At 32.8% G+C, this 17,301-nt stretch overlaps 1 protein-coding gene across 1 annotated transcript in view; it reads left to right on the plus strand.

The window, feature by feature from the left end:
- Positions 1 to 17,301, plus strand: part of DYNC2H1 (dynein cytoplasmic 2 heavy chain 1) — a 267,699-nt gene that overhangs the window by 31,253 nt on the left and 219,145 nt on the right. Inside the window, exons 18-30 of the mRNA XM_023511235.1 lie at positions 538 to 665; positions 1,984 to 2,099; positions 3,038 to 3,165; positions 4,885 to 5,034; positions 6,035 to 6,240; positions 7,455 to 7,610; positions 7,699 to 7,813; positions 8,930 to 9,100; positions 10,213 to 10,595; positions 12,221 to 12,353; positions 12,444 to 12,561; positions 14,963 to 15,075; positions 16,860 to 16,979. Of these exons, the coding sequence (XP_023367003.1) occupies positions 538 to 665; positions 1,984 to 2,099; positions 3,038 to 3,165; positions 4,885 to 5,034; positions 6,035 to 6,240; positions 7,455 to 7,610; positions 7,699 to 7,813; positions 8,930 to 9,100; positions 10,213 to 10,595; positions 12,221 to 12,353; positions 12,444 to 12,561; positions 14,963 to 15,075; positions 16,860 to 16,979 (2,037 nt within the window). The remainder of the gene's footprint in view (positions 1 to 537; positions 666 to 1,983; positions 2,100 to 3,037; positions 3,166 to 4,884; positions 5,035 to 6,034; positions 6,241 to 7,454; positions 7,611 to 7,698; positions 7,814 to 8,929; positions 9,101 to 10,212; positions 10,596 to 12,220; positions 12,354 to 12,443; positions 12,562 to 14,962; positions 15,076 to 16,859; positions 16,980 to 17,301) is intronic.

Consider the following 17,301-nt stretch of genomic DNA (forward strand, 5'->3'; position numbering starts at 1 on the left):
AGAAAGGGTTTTTTAATAATTTCCTTTAAAAAGTCTGTGATCACCACACCACATTTTTAATATTGTTTTTGTTGTTCTTTCTTCTTCTTCTTCTTCTTTTTTTTAATATAAGGTCTGTCTTTGTCACCTGGGCTAGAGAACAGTAACATCATTGTAGCTTATTGCAACCTGAAACTTCTGCGCTTGAGCAGTCCTCCGGCCTTAGCCTCAGTAGCCGGGACTACAGTCACCCCCCACCAGGCCCAGCTAATTTTTTAATTTTTTGTAGAGAGGGGCATGTCACTCTTACTCAGGCTGGTCTTGAACTCCTGGCCTCAAGCAGTCCTCCAGCTTTGGCTTCCCAAAGTGCTGTGATTACTTGTGTGGCCCTGTTCATTTTTTAGGCTATGGAGTAATGATGACATTTACACACATAAGTGGTCAATTACTTGTATGCCTCACATTTGCCCCCTTTTAAAGGTCTTAATATTTGTATCTTAAACCTTAAAATATTAATTTATTCTATTTCTTTAATAATGTTTTTTATTCTTTAAATAGGAATGGATTGTAATTGGGCAAGTTGATATGGAAGCTCTGATAGAAAAGCATCTTTTTACTGTACATGACTGGGAGAAAAATTTTAAAGCATTGAAAATAAAAGGAAAAGAAGTAGAACGACTTCCCAGGTATTGGAGGTTAATGTATTAATAGTACTTATGTGCCATAATAATTTTTGATATGGATAATAAGGTGTTTTCTAGTTAGTGGTATTGAAATCATACCAGCTTTTTACCACTCTAGATTTCAGCTGTGACACTTGAGTACCATCTGGGTATTTGTTTTGACCAAATTTTTAAATACTTTTTTAAGCTTTGTATAATTTAAGATGAATATGAGATTTTTCTCAGATGAGTCAGTCTGCTTCAGCTTCTGTTTGCTTGGAACACTACAATTTGTGTTGAGGTACTATGCAAATAATTAGTCTTTTAAAAACTATACACCTTTTTTCTGATTATTAACAGTACATATATTCTCTAATTTTTTAAAAATACAGAATAGTATAAAGATAATTACTATTAACATTTGATATTTTTGGCATATTAGAATATATACTTATAAAATTCAGATCATACTATTAGTATATCTTGCTATTTTTATTTAATGCTATTTTATTAATATTTTGCTATTCCTTAAAAATGTGATTTTTAATTATATGAGTATATAAACATTTAACCATTTTAAATTTTAATTATATGGATATTTAAAAATTTATTTAACCATTTCTATATTTAACTTGTTTCTAAGTTTTCATTATAGTTAAGACTTTGATGAAAAGACTTATGCATAAATCTTGGAGTCAGCCTTGAAAATTTTCTTAGGATAATTTCTCAAACTTAGTAAGACAAAAATATGCCTATTTTAAAATTATGATATATAATTTGCTCTTTATAAAATTGCATTATTTTATATTTTGACCAGAAGTTCTGAGAGTTCTCTGCCTACACAATTGAAGATACAAATTAATCATTCATTATACATATTTTTGTCATTTGATAGGTATAAAATGATATCTCATTATGTTATTGTTTTAGTGCCTTATTGATCTGTAGTCATTTTCTATCTATATTTTTTCTTTCCCTTATTGTTGTTTGTATTTTGGCTGTGGGATCATGAATTTATTTTATAAATATTTAAATAAGTATATTACGTGCTAGGAGAAGGGGAGCTTGTAAATATTTAAATATATTCTCTTGATACTTCAGTAATTTATAATGTGCTTCCTTTTTTAAAGCTGACACATGCACATGGATGTTTAAAATAGTAATATTATAATAAAATCATTATTTAATGAAAAAATTAGTATTTATAAGGGATTTTTATTATATTAAACCAAAATGTGCTTAAAGATCATAATAATACTAAAATGATTATCACATTATAATGAGACTCTTTTCCTCTAATTAGTCTTTTTCATGTCAAAATATGTCCTTTGGAATTTTTCAGTGCTGTCAAGGTAGATTGTTTAAATATTAATTGCAGCCCTGTGAAGACTGTGATTGATGATCTCATCCAGAAATTATTTGATATGCTTGTTCTTTCTTTGAAGAAGTCCATCCAGGGTAAAGACCATCTTTAATTGTTATTTTTAATTAATTTTATTTTAGAGGCATGTACTTTGACAGTTATTAAATATGCCTCTCAGTAATATTTAAAGGTCAAAACCGATCTAAAAAAATTATGAAATATCATTTTCTCAAAATGGCAATTTTAAAACATAGGAAATTCCACATTCAAACCTTAAATCTAAAAATTAAAGACATCCTTATTTATTCTCAGAGCTAGTATCAATTGGTTGCATATGTTACTGAGAAAGTTCCTAATTTTTAGTAAAATTTACTAAGAATGAGTACATTTTACTTTTTTCTTTTTCTTTTCTTTCTTTCTCTTCTTCCTCTCCTACCTCCTCCCCTCCCCTCCTCTCCCCTCCCCTCCGCTCGCCCTCTCTCCCTCCCTCCCTCCCTCCCTTCTTTCCTTCTGGGCTAGAGTGTAGTGGCATAATCATAGTTCACTGCAACCTCAAAACTCCTGGGCTCAAATGATCCTCCTGCCTCAGCCTTCCAAGTAGCTGGAACTACAGGCACAGGCTACTGTGCCCAGTTAGTTTTCTATTTTTTGTAGAGATGGGATCTTGCTTTTTTCAGGCTGGTGTCAAACATCTGGCCTCAAGCTATCCTCCTGCCTCAGCCTCCCAAAGTGCTAGGATTATAGGTGTGAGCCACAATGCCTAGCTTAAGTTTTTTCTTAAAAATTTTAAATTACGATGCAGAACAACTAAACTTTTATGAGAAGAAATTTTTTGCTTATTCCACATCTTGAAATTTTATTTTGTGAAAGCAGATGATAATTTAGAATTTAATGTATTTCATGTCATGATTACTTGAAATATTCCTTTAGAATAGAAATTTTTCTATTTCTTGTTAAATAGATTTAGAAATGATATAATGGAATATTTTGGTGGTAGTAACAACATTTCTTGTATTTACTATTTCATATTCAGCTCAATTACATGAAATTGATACCTTTGCTACTGAGGCTATGGAAGTCTTAACAGTTATGCCCCAGTCTGTGGAAGAAATAGGTGATGCTAATTTCCAGTATGGTAAACTCCAAGAACGGAAGCCAGAGGTGAGAATCACAAAGTAAATTTATTATTTTTTTTTTTACTATATTAGAAATGTTTAAATTAGATAACTTTATGTAATTATTTAGAAATACATAATGTCAACATTATAAGAAGGTCTTCAATAATGTGGTCCAACTCGTTGGCTCATAATTATACTCTTGATGCTATCTATGTTGGTGCAATTAAACAGTAACAGTAATACCTAGTATTTTTTCAAAAGTATTTGCAGTCTATTTTCTGATGTGGCATAATCGAGAAAATGTAAACTTAAACTAATTCATGTTGTTATTTTTAGGGTTATAATTTTAGGATGCTAAAGTATGAAGTTAAGAGTTAGGAATACACACACACACACACACACACACACACAAAATGAAAGAGCTCATAATTCCAGATGAAGATAAAAGAATGGAAAAGATTCATAAAAACAGTATCCACAAGGCTAGAGCCCAGAATAAACAAGCCAGAGTTTTATAGAGCATATTAGGGATAATTTAGTTGAAGGAAAAATAACTCAAATTAGTATATGAACTTTTATATATTCCTACTATGTGATAGACTTAAAGTCATAAAGAGTGTTTAAAGGATATGAAATAATATACCTTTCTGATGATGAGAACATGAGAACATGCTCTGTTCTCATGGAATGTCTACCTGCAGGCAGGTCAGTTAGTAAACTGTTGTGATATCGTTACAGGCTAACTGAAGTTCTATTTATGTGTATGAATTAAAATCCTGCTCAGACGTTTTCTTTTCGATTTTCCTAGTGTGACCTGGCTTATTTGTCCATTGGCTTTTCTCTGTTTCTCAGATGAAACTAATCCTGCCCAGGGATAGCGACCTTATCATTGAGATATATTTGAATTTCTCATGTTGTCTGTTTTATTATGCATGTACAGTGATATTTAAAAATCTTTAAGTGGAGTCTATTGTTTCATTGAGTAGTAAAAGCACAAGTATTAATATAAGATGCTAATCTTTTACAGTGCTTTAAAAAACATAAAGGCAATTCAAGTACCCATTGACCTACACCCAGACTGTTTAACACAATTTAGGGCATTTCAATTAGAAATCTTGAATGTAGGAGCTTAATTTTACTTCTTCAGTTATATGTTTAATTACATTTTTCATGACTTTCTCATCTCTTTTAAATGGAATAATTTAGTTAACTTACATTCTTAAATAATCACCAAATTTAGCTCTTTTAGAAGCCTGTCTAGCATTTTCTTATGAATGGAACAATTATAATGAGAACTTTACTTTGAACAGCCATCATATTGTCTATGGATTTCACTCAGTCTCATTTTACTACTTTTATTATCTCTTTTAAGCTTTGATTTTAGAGTGACTTTATTGAGCTTGTATATAATAATAAATAACCACTAGAAAGTTTATATCTAGGAATTTTTTCTGTTTTTGCCAAATCAGCATATCTAGGAATTTAATAAATTATTTAAATGCAAAAATATTTCATTTAAAACAATATTTAAAGTAAATTTTAAACAAATTTAAAATGTTAGTTAGTAGGATGTAAGCACTCTAATTTGTGCAAATAATCAACACATTGGATCCCACAAAGGCATAAAGGTATTCATGATCTATGTATATATGACTTAATAAAAAAAAATTAAAATAAATTTTAAACAAAAATTAAAATAAATGAACTCTTAGGAGATTTGATAAAATAAATTTTTATTCACATTTCTTTTTTAAACCTTTAGATTTTGCCTTTATTTCAAGAAGCTGAAGATAAAAACAGACTTCTACGAACTGTGGCTGGTGGAGGTTTAGAAACAATTAGTAATTTGAAAGCAAAGTGGGATAAATTTGAGTTGATGATGGAAAGTCACCAACTTATGATTAAAGATCAGGTAAGAGTCTTTCAGTTATTTTGTTAAAATAGATACTTAATTTTTCTCACTTAAGATTTTTTGCTTATCTTTATAGCTCAGGTTTGTAAGAGTTTAGTGTTGCTATTGAAATTGACCTCTAACAGTACTTTTATTGTAAAATACTTTATATAAATGCTGATTGTTTTACCTGGTTATTCTTCACTTCCTATTATACCAAAAAGAAACCAGTCCCTTCTAAATGTAACATTATTTTCAGTCTTATGAATGAATTTATTGTTTACCTACCATGTATGGCTTAAGGTTATTTCTGAAACTCATCTTCTTTCTTAAATTACTAAATTTATTAGGATATCAGTTTGACTATTCTAATGAAGACTAAAAAAATTGTAGCTTAAGTTTCTCTCCATGTTAGGCTATTGTGCCTCTGTCTTGTAATTTTGTCTGGGCCCGAAGTTTCTTTAATGTTCTTTGTCCACCATCTTTAGAGTGTTGTCCAAGGTGGATTACTACTACCTTTAGTTGCTACCTTAGGAGACAGGTGGGAAGTGGAAAGGGGAAAGAGATAGGAGTATTTTCTGTCTTTAAGGGCACAACCTAGAAGTTAAACCTCTACTACACTTACATTTTGTTGAGTACAAGTCTTATTGCCCTGCATTGCATGGGAAACTGGGAAATATCTTCCTCAAATTGGCAGCTATATACTCAGGTTGAACAACCAACACTCACTGAATACACATTTTTTTAATTATATCACTTTTGTTGGTAGTTGTAGTAGTTGGGTCTAATCACATGAATGCTTCTTTTAATGATGATATTTGAGGGTTATCTCTTGTTACTATGAATTTATGGTTTAGTTCTATCTTTGAATTATTTTATTACAGTGGTGTCAATAATTAAAATAATCCTAAGTTTGTGTTGATTTTTTTCACTTTTAAATAGAAAATATTGGAAATAAGAATGTTAAAATGAAGTGCAGTTTTACCCTGTGTTACGTTACTTAAACTCTATTGGCTTGTAGATTGAAGTGATGAAAGGAAACGTGAAATCACGTCTTCAGATTTATTATCAAGAACTGGAAAAATTTAAAGCTCGTTGGGACCAACTAAAGCCTGGTGATGATACTATTGAAGCTGGCCAACATGAGACTCTTGATAAAAGTGCAAAGTCAATAAAAGAAAAAAAAATTGAATTTGATGATCTCGAAGTCATAAGAAAAAAGCTAGTGTATGTGTTGTCTTTTAAACCGGTAGCACTTATTTTGAAAAAAAAGTTTTACATTTATACACATATTAAGCTTGTAATTTTCTTGTATCTGCTTTCTTAATGCCTTTCCTTATAAACTTAAGCAGTTTTTGAACTGCAGATAATGACTATTCATGCTACTGCTGTCTTGGTTCTGGTTTTATATTAAGATATTAAGAGTTGAAAAGGCAAATTTTAAGAAATGACTAAAAATAGAATAGAAAATTAAATTTATTTAAAAGTTATATTAGAGGCTAGGCATGGTGGCTTACACTTGTAATCTTAGCACTCTTGGGAGGCTGAGGCAGGTGGATTGCTCAAGCTTAGGAGTTCCAGACCAGCTTGAGCCAGAGCAAGACCCTGTCTCATAAAAAAAAAAAAAAAGAAAATAGCTAGGTGTTATGGCAGGTCACTAGTCCCAACTACTCAGGAGGCTGGGGCAAGAGGATTGCTTGAGCCCAAGAGTTTGAGGTTGCTGTAAGCAATGACGTCACCACACTCTACTGAGGGTGACAAAGTAAGACTCTGCTGCAAAATAAAAGTTGTATTAGGGGGTAGACTACTCACTTTCTGTGATCTGATCCTTTTAAGAATGGAATACATAAGATTTTTGGAATTACTTTTAGTACCTCTGGGGGAAAAATGAATGTAACAAAATAAGTACTAACAAAAGACTTAAAAAAATGTGTTTGGTCATCTTATAATAATGCAAGGACATAAACTTGAACACAGCTTGGGTCTAGTTTAGCAAATGTGTCCATAAACTAATTGCTTTCATAAGAGAGTAAAGTGTTTACTACCATAATTATTAGATGACATATCAATTAGATTAGGGATATTTTATATTCTAGAAGTTAGCTCTTTCAACTGAGATTATTTTTTTCTCAGATAAATAGATTCATATAGCCATGAATATTTACATATATATAACAAATGTTATGTACGTAAAAATCTTGATATATTATCAGCTTGGTTTTGGCTCCTTTGGAAAAATGCATACTAATGAATTTAGTAGAGCCTGTACATAAAATAGTTACAATAAAATTGTTGTGAAAAATGGGTAGTTTCTCACTACATATCTCCATTACCAAATCTACACATGCACTTACATGCACACACATACCAAAACGCAGATAAATCCCTATTGTTACTTAACAGTTTTGCTCTTTTTAATATTTCAATGTTTGTTTCTGTAGTGACGATTGCCACCATTTTGGACTAGAAGAGCCTAATTTCTCTCTGGCGTATAGCGTATCTAAAGACATTGAGAGCTGTGCACAAATTTGGGCCCTTTATGAAGAGTTTCAGCAAGGATTTCAGGAAATGGCCAATGAAGACTGGATTACTTTTCGGTTTGATTCAAAAAAAATATTTAGACTCATGATTTGGTAGTTTTATTATTGAATGATGAGTTTAAGAAATGTTTTTGGTATTTCATAGGACTAAGATATATCTGTTTGAGGAATTTTTGATGAACTGGCATGATAGATTAAGGAAGATTGAAGAACATTCAGTAATGACAGTGAAATTACAATCTGAAGTTGACAAATACAAAGTAAGATTGTTTTCCTTATTTTTCTAATTAAAAATGAATTTGGAGCTTTCCTGTGTCTTTTTTTTTTTTTTTTGAGACGGAGCCTCAAGCTATCCCCCTGGGTAGAGTGCCATGGCATCACGCTCACAGCAACCTCCAACTTCTGGGCTCAAGCAAGTTTCCTGCCTCAGCCTCCCAAGTAGCTGGGACTACAGGTGCCCACCACAACACCTGGCCATTTTTTTTTTCTTGGTTGCAGCCATCATTGTTGTTTGGCGGGCCCAGGCTGGGGATTCGAACCCGCCACCTTAGGTGTATGTGGCTGGCGCCTTAGCCGCTTGAGCCACAGGCGCCGAGCCCTTTCCTGTGTCTTTTTATGACATAGTGACTGCATTAGAATTTTAGTTTATATGTTCTCAATTGAATGATTCCATTTCATGAAAAAAAAGGAAACAAAGAATAAACCATAGAAATTATTGGTATTTCTGCTACAACTGGTAAGAAGTTTTAATTAAGAAATTTATAGTTAAAGTTCAAAAATAAAGTGTTACATATCCTAGTGCACAATGGTTCACATTATAAAATAATACCAGTAGAAATATCTATGTCATGTTTTAAAATATATTAAACTACAAAGGGAAATTTGATAAAATTTGATAAAATGTTTTATACAATTTTCCTTAAGAATATATAGATTTCAGGCTCAGCACCTGTAGTTCAGTGGTTAGGGCACCAGCTACATACAACGGTGCTGGAGGGTTCAAACCCAGCCAAGGCCTGCTAAACAACAATGACAACTATAACAAAATATTAGCGGGGCATTGTGGCAGGCACCTGTAGTCCCAGCTACTTGGGAGGCTGAGGCAAGAGAATCACTTAAAGCCCAAGAGTTTGAGGTTGCTATGTGCTGTGACGCAACGGCACTCTACTAAGGGCGACATGGTGAGACTCTGTCTCAAAAAACATAAATGAATAAATTAAGAAAAAGAATATATAGATGTCAAAATCATTAAATAAGATAATAGTGTAATTAAAATTTTGATAGCTAATAATCATGAAAAATAAATACTAATTTGTATTTTGCTAATACATGTACTATATGTGTGTATATATGCCTTTCTCTCTCTTTTTTAACAGATTGTAATTCCTATCTTGAAATACGTGAGAGGGGAGCATCTTTCTCCAGATCACTGGCTGGACCTTTTTCGTCTGCTTGGTCTTCCGAGGGGGACTAGTCTAGAGAAATTGTTGTTTGGTGATTTGCTCAGAGTATCTGATGCAATTGTAGCCAAAACTGCAGATCTTAAAGTAGGAATCACTTTTATAAATGTCTCATAAGTCTGAACTTTGTTAATATGCAATTTTGCTTCATATTTTGTTGTTTAAATAAAATCGCAAATAAGACCTTTTCCTCTCTTAAAATAGCGACACTGTTTCCTTACCTCATTATTCTTTCGTTAGTAATGCCTCTGAATCTGTTGGGCACTGTGTGTGGGGATGTAAATACAATAATACAGTATAATTAAAAATTATGAAATAAAATAGTCTTTCTTGAAGAAAGGAGTCATCCTTACTCAAAAAGTAAACAAATACAAATAATCGGGTAGTGCCTGTAGCTCAAGGAGTAGAGTGCTGGCCCCATATACTGGAGGTGGTGGGTTCAAACCTGGCCCCCGCCAAAAACTGCAAAAAAAAAAAAAAATCATTTAACATAAAATACATTTAAAATCATATGTTATGTTACAAATAGACGCTATAAAAGTCTAGAGAGCTAAATCAAGAAATAGCTTGCTTGCTAATCAGGTTTAGAAATGTCTCAGGTAAAGTAAAACTTTTCACAATTCTATCATAAGCGCAGACTTTCTGTGTTACATTCCGTCCATTTAAAAATGTAAAGACTCTATGTGTGACAGTTTCTTATTTTCCATCCTAAAAGTAAACCTTTACATTTGTTAATAATCCTGGAACATATTTAAAGATAATCTTGAGAAGTTATAAAGTATGACTGCTGCAGAAGATAGCTCTAGTTGATTGTTAATTGTTCTAGATGTATTAGAATTTACAATAACATTATTATAACATTCCTAAAGTTCTGTTCTTCCAAATCTTGGTCTTTTGGTCTACAAAACTTAAATAAGCCAGACTATTTTTGGCTTAAATTTTCTGTTTTTCTTTTGTAGAAGTAAAAGGCATAAAGGCAGAACTTTGTATAAATGCTGACCACATGAGCTTGGAGGCTTAGTATCTGATATGCTTTGTGAAATAGCCAATAATTCTTTTGGATTACATGTAAAATATATCCAGTTAATTTTTTTGACTTTTTGTTAAAAAGCCACATTAAAAATATTACAAAGTGTATTTTTAGACATTACTTACATGACAATGTTAAAATAATAAATATGGATTTTTGTGTTATATAGGATTTAAATAGTCGGGCACAAGGTGAAGTTACAATCAGAGAAGCTTTACGTGAACTTGATCTTTGGGGAGTTGGAGCAGTGTTTACATTGATTGATTATGAAGACAGCCAAAGTCGAACTATCAAGCTGATTAAAGACTGGAAAGATATAGTAAATCAGGTTGGAGATAATAGATGCCTTCTTCAGTCCTTAAAGGATTCTCCTTATTATAAAGGATTCGAAGATAAAGTGTCAGTTTGGGAAAGAAAACTTGCAGAGTTAGATGAGTACCTGCAGAATTTAAATCACATTCAGAGAAAGTGGGTGTATTTGGAACCCATTTTTGGCCGTGGAGCATTGCCGAAAGAACAGACACGCTTCAACAGAGTTGATGAAGATTTTAGGTCAGTATGGCTACATCAGGCATAGACACATGGAGCAGTTTTTCATTCGTTCCTATTGTGAAGTGCTTAATACAAGCCAATTAATTTTATACTTTTGGTATCCTCAGTGTATTCAGCCCCTTTGCCTAGCAGATGCTTCTGAGATGTTTCTCATTCAAGCATTCACTTCTTGAACCATTTTGGTCTGCTCTACCTAATTCATATACTTTCTAAAATCACCAATTACTTTCCTGGTTTAAATTCAAGGGTATTTTTCATTTCTTATTTTAGTTTTTCTCTCACTGATATTGAATAGAGTTGAACATTTCTTCTTTCTTGGAAAGTTTCTTCCCTTGGCTGCTGTAATACTGTCCTCCCTTGGTTTTCTGAATCTCTCTGATTCTAATGCTAGTTCCCAGTCCTCAGTTCCCTCCAAACCTTTGGATGTAGACCTTGTCACCCTGGGTTCTCTCCTTAGGTCATGTTAATGACTCTCAGCATCAATTCTCTTCTCTCCTCAACTTTTACGTATCGCCCATATTTCTCTTGTAAGCTACACCACTCAGGTCAGAACTGAATTCATGAACTTACTCCCTAATTCCATTCCCATTTATCTTTTCTCTTTATGATTCCTGTCTCAATAAGTGATTCCACCTAATTGCTGAGAGCAGAAACATGATGGATATCTTTGATTGATATCATCCTTTTATTCTACTTCCACATACATCAGATTACCAAATTTTGTTGATTTTAACTTTCTTAATAGATCTTGAACCAAAGATATTTATGTACCTGTATTTGACCCTTTCTAAAGTTCTGTCTCTCTTGCTTATGACATTAATCTTCTGACTGGTTCTTGTGCATAAGTTTTTCACACAACTGTCGAGTAATTGTTTAAAAATGCAGTGTCAGCACTTCTTTTTTTACTCCTTTAAGTCAGACTTTAAAATGGCTTCCCATTGCTCTCAGGGTGAAGCAAGATCTGCTCCTTGTCCATTTCTGTACTCTTTTTGGGACTATTCTCTTTTTTGCTTTAGTGATTCCAGCCTTTAGTTTCTTAAGACATACCTAGCTCTTTCCCAGGATCTTTACTAGAAGCTCTTTCCTTTTTTTTTTGCAGTTGGCTGGGGCTGGGTTTGAACCCGCCACCTCCAGTATATGTGGCTGGCGCTCTACTTCTTTGAGCCACAGGTACCACCCAGCTCTTTCCTTTCTAATCACTGACTTTTTCTGTTATTCATCATTCCCAGCTCATCTTAATTTACTTCTTCAAAGAAGTCCTAGGTCACGGGATGTTTTCTTAGCCACATCAACCATACTTTGTACTTTTCCTTCTTAGCATCTATCATAATTTTATTTAAATATTTTGAAAAAGTTATTTAATGTCTTTCATTGTCACTGGCACCTTAGCTCTATGAGTCAGGGTTTAATTTTTTTTAGTGAATAAAAAATAAGAGAATTTGTAATACAGACAGTTAAAAATGATGAGATTAATTTTTGGTATATTAATTAGAAATTTAATGATATGTTACTGTTTCTAATAGTGTTACTTCCAGCTTGTGTTAAGCAAGCAAAAAATGAATGTCTTAATCTTTCTCAGCCAACAAAGTATTAAAATATATGTAAAAACTATTTTTGTTTTATAGGTCAATAATGACTGACATCAAGAAAGACAATAGAGTTACGACATTGACTACTCATGCAGGAATCAGAAATTCTCTACTAACAATACTCGATCAACTTCAAAGATGTCAGAAATCATTAAATGAATTTTTAGAGGCATGTTTAAAAAGTCTATTTGATAAATTGTGAAATAATATCTTAATTGTTTGGAAAGAGAAAGTTATTTTTTGTTTTTATTTTTATTAGGAAAAACGTTCAACATTCCCAAGATTTTATTTTATTGGTGATGATGACTTGTTAGAGATATTGGGCCAGTCTACTAACCCATCAGTGATTCAGTCTCACCTTAAGAAGCTATTTGCTGGTAGGATTCAACATTTATTTAGCAGATATTTATTGATTCTCAACTGTATGCCATGCATAATGTTAAGCTGTTGAGCAGACTTATAGTTTAATGGGGAGGCAAGCTAGCAAGTTGATTAAGTATAATACAGTGTGACAATTCCTGTGATTGGCATAAGTATGTGGTTCTGCAGCTATGTCTAGTGAGGGCCTTTACCTCAGTTTTAGGGCATCATGGAGAAAGTGACATCTAAGTACAGGTCTTAGGATAAAAGAGGTGGCCAGGCAGAGAGAACAGTTTGTACAAAGGCCTGCAAGTGAAAGAGAATGTACCTTCATTATTGGGTTTCAGGTATCCTAAAAGACATCCAAATCAGTAGGCAGTTACTGTCAGCAGAGGGACCTGAGTGAGGCTGTAGGAACAATAGTCATCTATATAGAGATGACCATTAAACTTTGGGAATAGGTGAGATTACATGGGGGGAAAGTGTGAAGTGTGGTATGCTTTAATGCTATTGAGCCACTTTGTTGGGGTATTTATTAATGGCAAATGGAATCAATTTGTTAAAAAAATGACTATCATTTTCTCAAAATACAGAAGAACCACTGGAGATTGACTCCCCGAGGGACTATAACAGACTGGTCAACATACAGAAGTGGCCAATCTAAAGAACTAGACTTACTATACTGATGGGCACATGTGGTGCTTGTCTGGTCTATGAAAATTAGGTCAACTTGAGGTGGTCAACTATGGAAGTACTACTATATTTCATTTGCTTCAGAAGAACAAGCAAATTAATGCTTCCATTGACCAGCCAGCTCTATAGAAAAGAACTATATTTTTCCAGTTAAATTTATGAGATGGAAAACTTTGATAATCTTCACTTATAATCAGAGATCAACAAACTATAGGCCATGGACCAAGTCTGGCTCACTACTTGTTGTTCTTGAATAAAGTCTTGTTGGAACATAGCCACACTCAGTAGTTTATATATTGTTTATAGCTGTTTCCATGCAGTGAGTGCAGAGTTGAGTAGTTATCATGAACCATTAAACTTCAAATATTTACTCTCTCGTCCTTTATAGAAATATTTGCCAATACCTATGTATCTGAAGCTTTAGGGTACTTACATCTGTAACTGTGACTTGGGCAATGGGAGGTGGTAGAAACTCTTGGAATCAGAAGGTTTGCATCCAAGATCCATCTCTACTATTAATTAAGTGTTATTTTACCCCTCTGGAATTTTGTTTTCTTCTTAAACTGCAAATAATAAAGTTTTTTCTCCAGATCAAAATGAGTAATTGTTTAATATATATTATGAAGTGATATGCAAATTTGGGGCGAGGGAGTCTTATTTGCCCTTCCCCTTTCCTTCATCTGGGAAAGCTTTTAACTACTTACAAAATAAACTTTATTGATACATAGTTTATGTATAATACATTGCTTCTGTCTTAAGTATATAATTTGATGAGTTTTGACAAATTATATTTACCTGTGCAACAGCCTTTGTGATTGAGACGTAAAACATTGCCATCGGCCCAGAGAGTTTCCTTATGCCTCTTTAGAGTCACTCCTACCCCTCTCCCCACCCATGTCACTCTGCCCCATGGAAGCTCTGATCTGATTATCATTACTATAGATTAGTTTCTGCCATTTTTAAAAATACATGTAAGTGGAATCCTGAGTATGTATTCTTTCACTCATTTATATCTGGCTTTTTTTGCTTAGCATAATGTTTTTGAGATACCTACAATTGTATTTTATTCCTTTTTATTGCTGAATAATATTCTATTGTTTGAATACATAGTTTATGCATTTACCTATTGATGGGCAGTTTGGGTTATTTCCAGTGTTTGGCTTTATAAATAAAACTATTGTGAATATTCATACAAGTCTTTCTGTGGATATATATTTTTATTTCATTTGGATAAATAACCTGACTGTGAAATTGTTAAGTCATATAGTAAGTGTTTATTTAACTTTTTAAGAAATTGCCACATCATTTTCTAAAGTGGCTATAACATTTTCCACTCCCATCAAGAATGTATGAGAGTAGGAGAGTTAGGACAGTTCTTAATGATTGGTATATATTAATTGACATTCTTTCTGGAACATGGTGGGAATGAATTAATAAACAAATATACAAATCTCAAAATGAACAGTAAATCTACTACTGAATCAGTTTCATAAAGTTAGATACTGATAGGAAATACTTTACATTAGTAATGAGAATATCTATCAAGAAAGAGTGATTTTTTTTTCTCAATAGGAGCACTTATGTGATATACTTTATAATTCTGTTACATTACAGTGTATGATAGGATATGTAGTATATATTATGTACTATGTCTGTAATATGTATATTATGTCTAATAATTGTATCTTTAATGCTTTGCATTAAATTGTTGGTTTTATATTATAGGTATTAATAGTGTGTGCTTTGATGAGGAATCAAAACATATAACTGCGATGAAATCTTTAGAGGGAGAAGTTGTACCATTTAAAAATAAAGTTCTTCTATCAAATAATGTGGAGGTAAGCAATTCTTTTTCAAGTATGAAAACAGAAAGAAAAAACTGTATGAACTTTATATCAAAAATAGTTAAGTCAGTTTGGAGGATTAAATTGGTTAATTTTGGTCCTTTAGGAAACTCAACTCACATCTTCAAAAATGATTTGTTGTGTTATGTTCAGAATGAGGCCAGGCATGGTGGCTCATGCCTATAATCCTAGGTGGCTGGATCACTTGAGCTCAGCAGTTTAAAACAAGTGAGAGCCAGACCCCCATCTCTACTAAAAAATAGAAAAACTAACTGGGGGTTATGGTGGGCACCTGTAGTCCTAGCTACTCAGCAACCTGAGGCAAGAGGATCATTTGAGTCTAAGAGTTTGAGGTTGCTGTGAGCTATGACTCCATGGCACTCTACCCAGGGTACCACAGTGAGATTATCTCAAAAAAGAATACAAGATATTAATTTTTGGAAGGCAGCATGTAATTATGAAAAAAACCTTGTCTTTGTAGTTAAAAAGACTTGGACATTGATATTATCTCCAGAGCTTATTAGTTGTGTGACTCAGAGTCTAAGTTTTCTTAACAGCAAAATGGAAATGTCAATTTAAGTTGAGTATCACTTACCTAAAATGTTTGGGATTAGAAGTGTTTTATTTCAGATTTTTTTAGATGTTGTTCAGCATCCTTAATATGAAAATCTGAAATGCTCCACTAACAATTTTCTTTGAGCATTATGTTGAGTTCAAAAAGTTTCAGATTCTGGAGCATTTTGGATTCCAGATTTTTTGCATTAGGGATGCTCAACTTCCATCTGTTACAAAGACTTTCTATTAAGCTTAAATAATGGGCTTTATATGCACTATGTAGTACTTAGAAGCTAAGTACTCAGTAAATTTTAATTCTTTCTGCCCTTTAACATATGAATTGTACAAGTTGATTTAAGTGAATAAGTAAGCTTGAAACAGGTACTTTTATAGAAAAACTATTCATTAACTGGTTCTGTAGGCCTAGATGTGAACTGAGTAGTTTCTCTGTTGCCTTTGCTTACTCTTCCGCTTCAGTGACTTTTGAGGTGGACAAAGCGTCATGCTAGTTTTACTACTGCAAAGTGCTCTACAGCTGAAAAAGAAAAGCTAGAATTTATAGTTAATTTAAGTAAGTAATGATGAAAAACTGAAACTGTAGTTTTTGCCCTTATGTTTTGCTGTGATGTACTTTTAAAGTTAAGAAGTAATTCATAAGTATTCATCATTGTTTGTATTAATCATTATTATTTTAACTTTAGTTTACTTTTTATTATTTTATCTATAATCAAGTGAATGGAAGAATATATTGTTTGACTTTTAAACAAATTAGTTTTTTTAATGAGGCAACCTAAGTTCAAAATAATACTGTTTATAATAATTCCAATATGCAGTGCAGCAGAGCATGAGTCGGGGGCCCTGACTCAGCCAGCCATTGTGACACTGTTTATTGGCCCAACTATCTAGTTTGATTTGATGAAGTTAAGAGGTTACTTTTAAAATGTGCATATTTTATTGATTTGTATAGATCATCATGATAATGATAGCTACAAATTTATGAGTTTTCATACCCACATTAACCTAAGAGGTGAAAAATTGTTTTCTTCAAATTATTTAAACCATTTATTAACAAAATAAATAATTAAGAGGCTATAAGACATTTTAGGAGTGTCACAACCATAAGAAATTATAATATCCCCTCCTGAAATAAAAGAATAGGGTCAGCCAATAGATTACATATTTGTTTTGTATTTGTGTATATTATTTTCTAATTTTATTTTCAGGCTTGGTTGAATGATTTGGCCTTAGAAATGAAGCAGACTTTGAAACAGTTGTTGAAGGAATGTGTTACTGCTGGACAAAGTTCTCACGGTGCAATTGATCCATCTTTATTCCCTTCACAGGTAGGAGGGCTATGTAGGTTGGCATGGTTTCATGAAAGATCTCTGACCTAGAGGTCAGGAGGCTTAGATAACTGGCTATTTGTTCTTTCTTTATCTAATAGGTAACATTGATAAACTGCTTACCTTCTGTGTCTCATTCTCTCAACTATAAAATGTGGGGAATGTATTGCATGAGAGTGAAGTTTTCTTTCAGTTCTATTAGCTTGCTGTAGTCCAGATGCTTTCAAGCAGAAGGCATGCTGAGACGTGAGTGACCCAGGCCCATGGAGAATGGAATGGAGATGAGGGAATCAGGCATTCAGTAACATTGTGGTTCTGGATG

Source organism: Otolemur garnettii, unplaced genomic scaffold (genome assembly GCF_000181295.1).
Source record: "Otolemur garnettii isolate 467f Iridium unplaced genomic scaffold, OtoGar3 scaffold00001, whole genome shotgun sequence".
Lineage (NCBI taxonomy): Eukaryota > Metazoa > Chordata > Mammalia > Primates > Galagidae > Otolemur > Otolemur garnettii.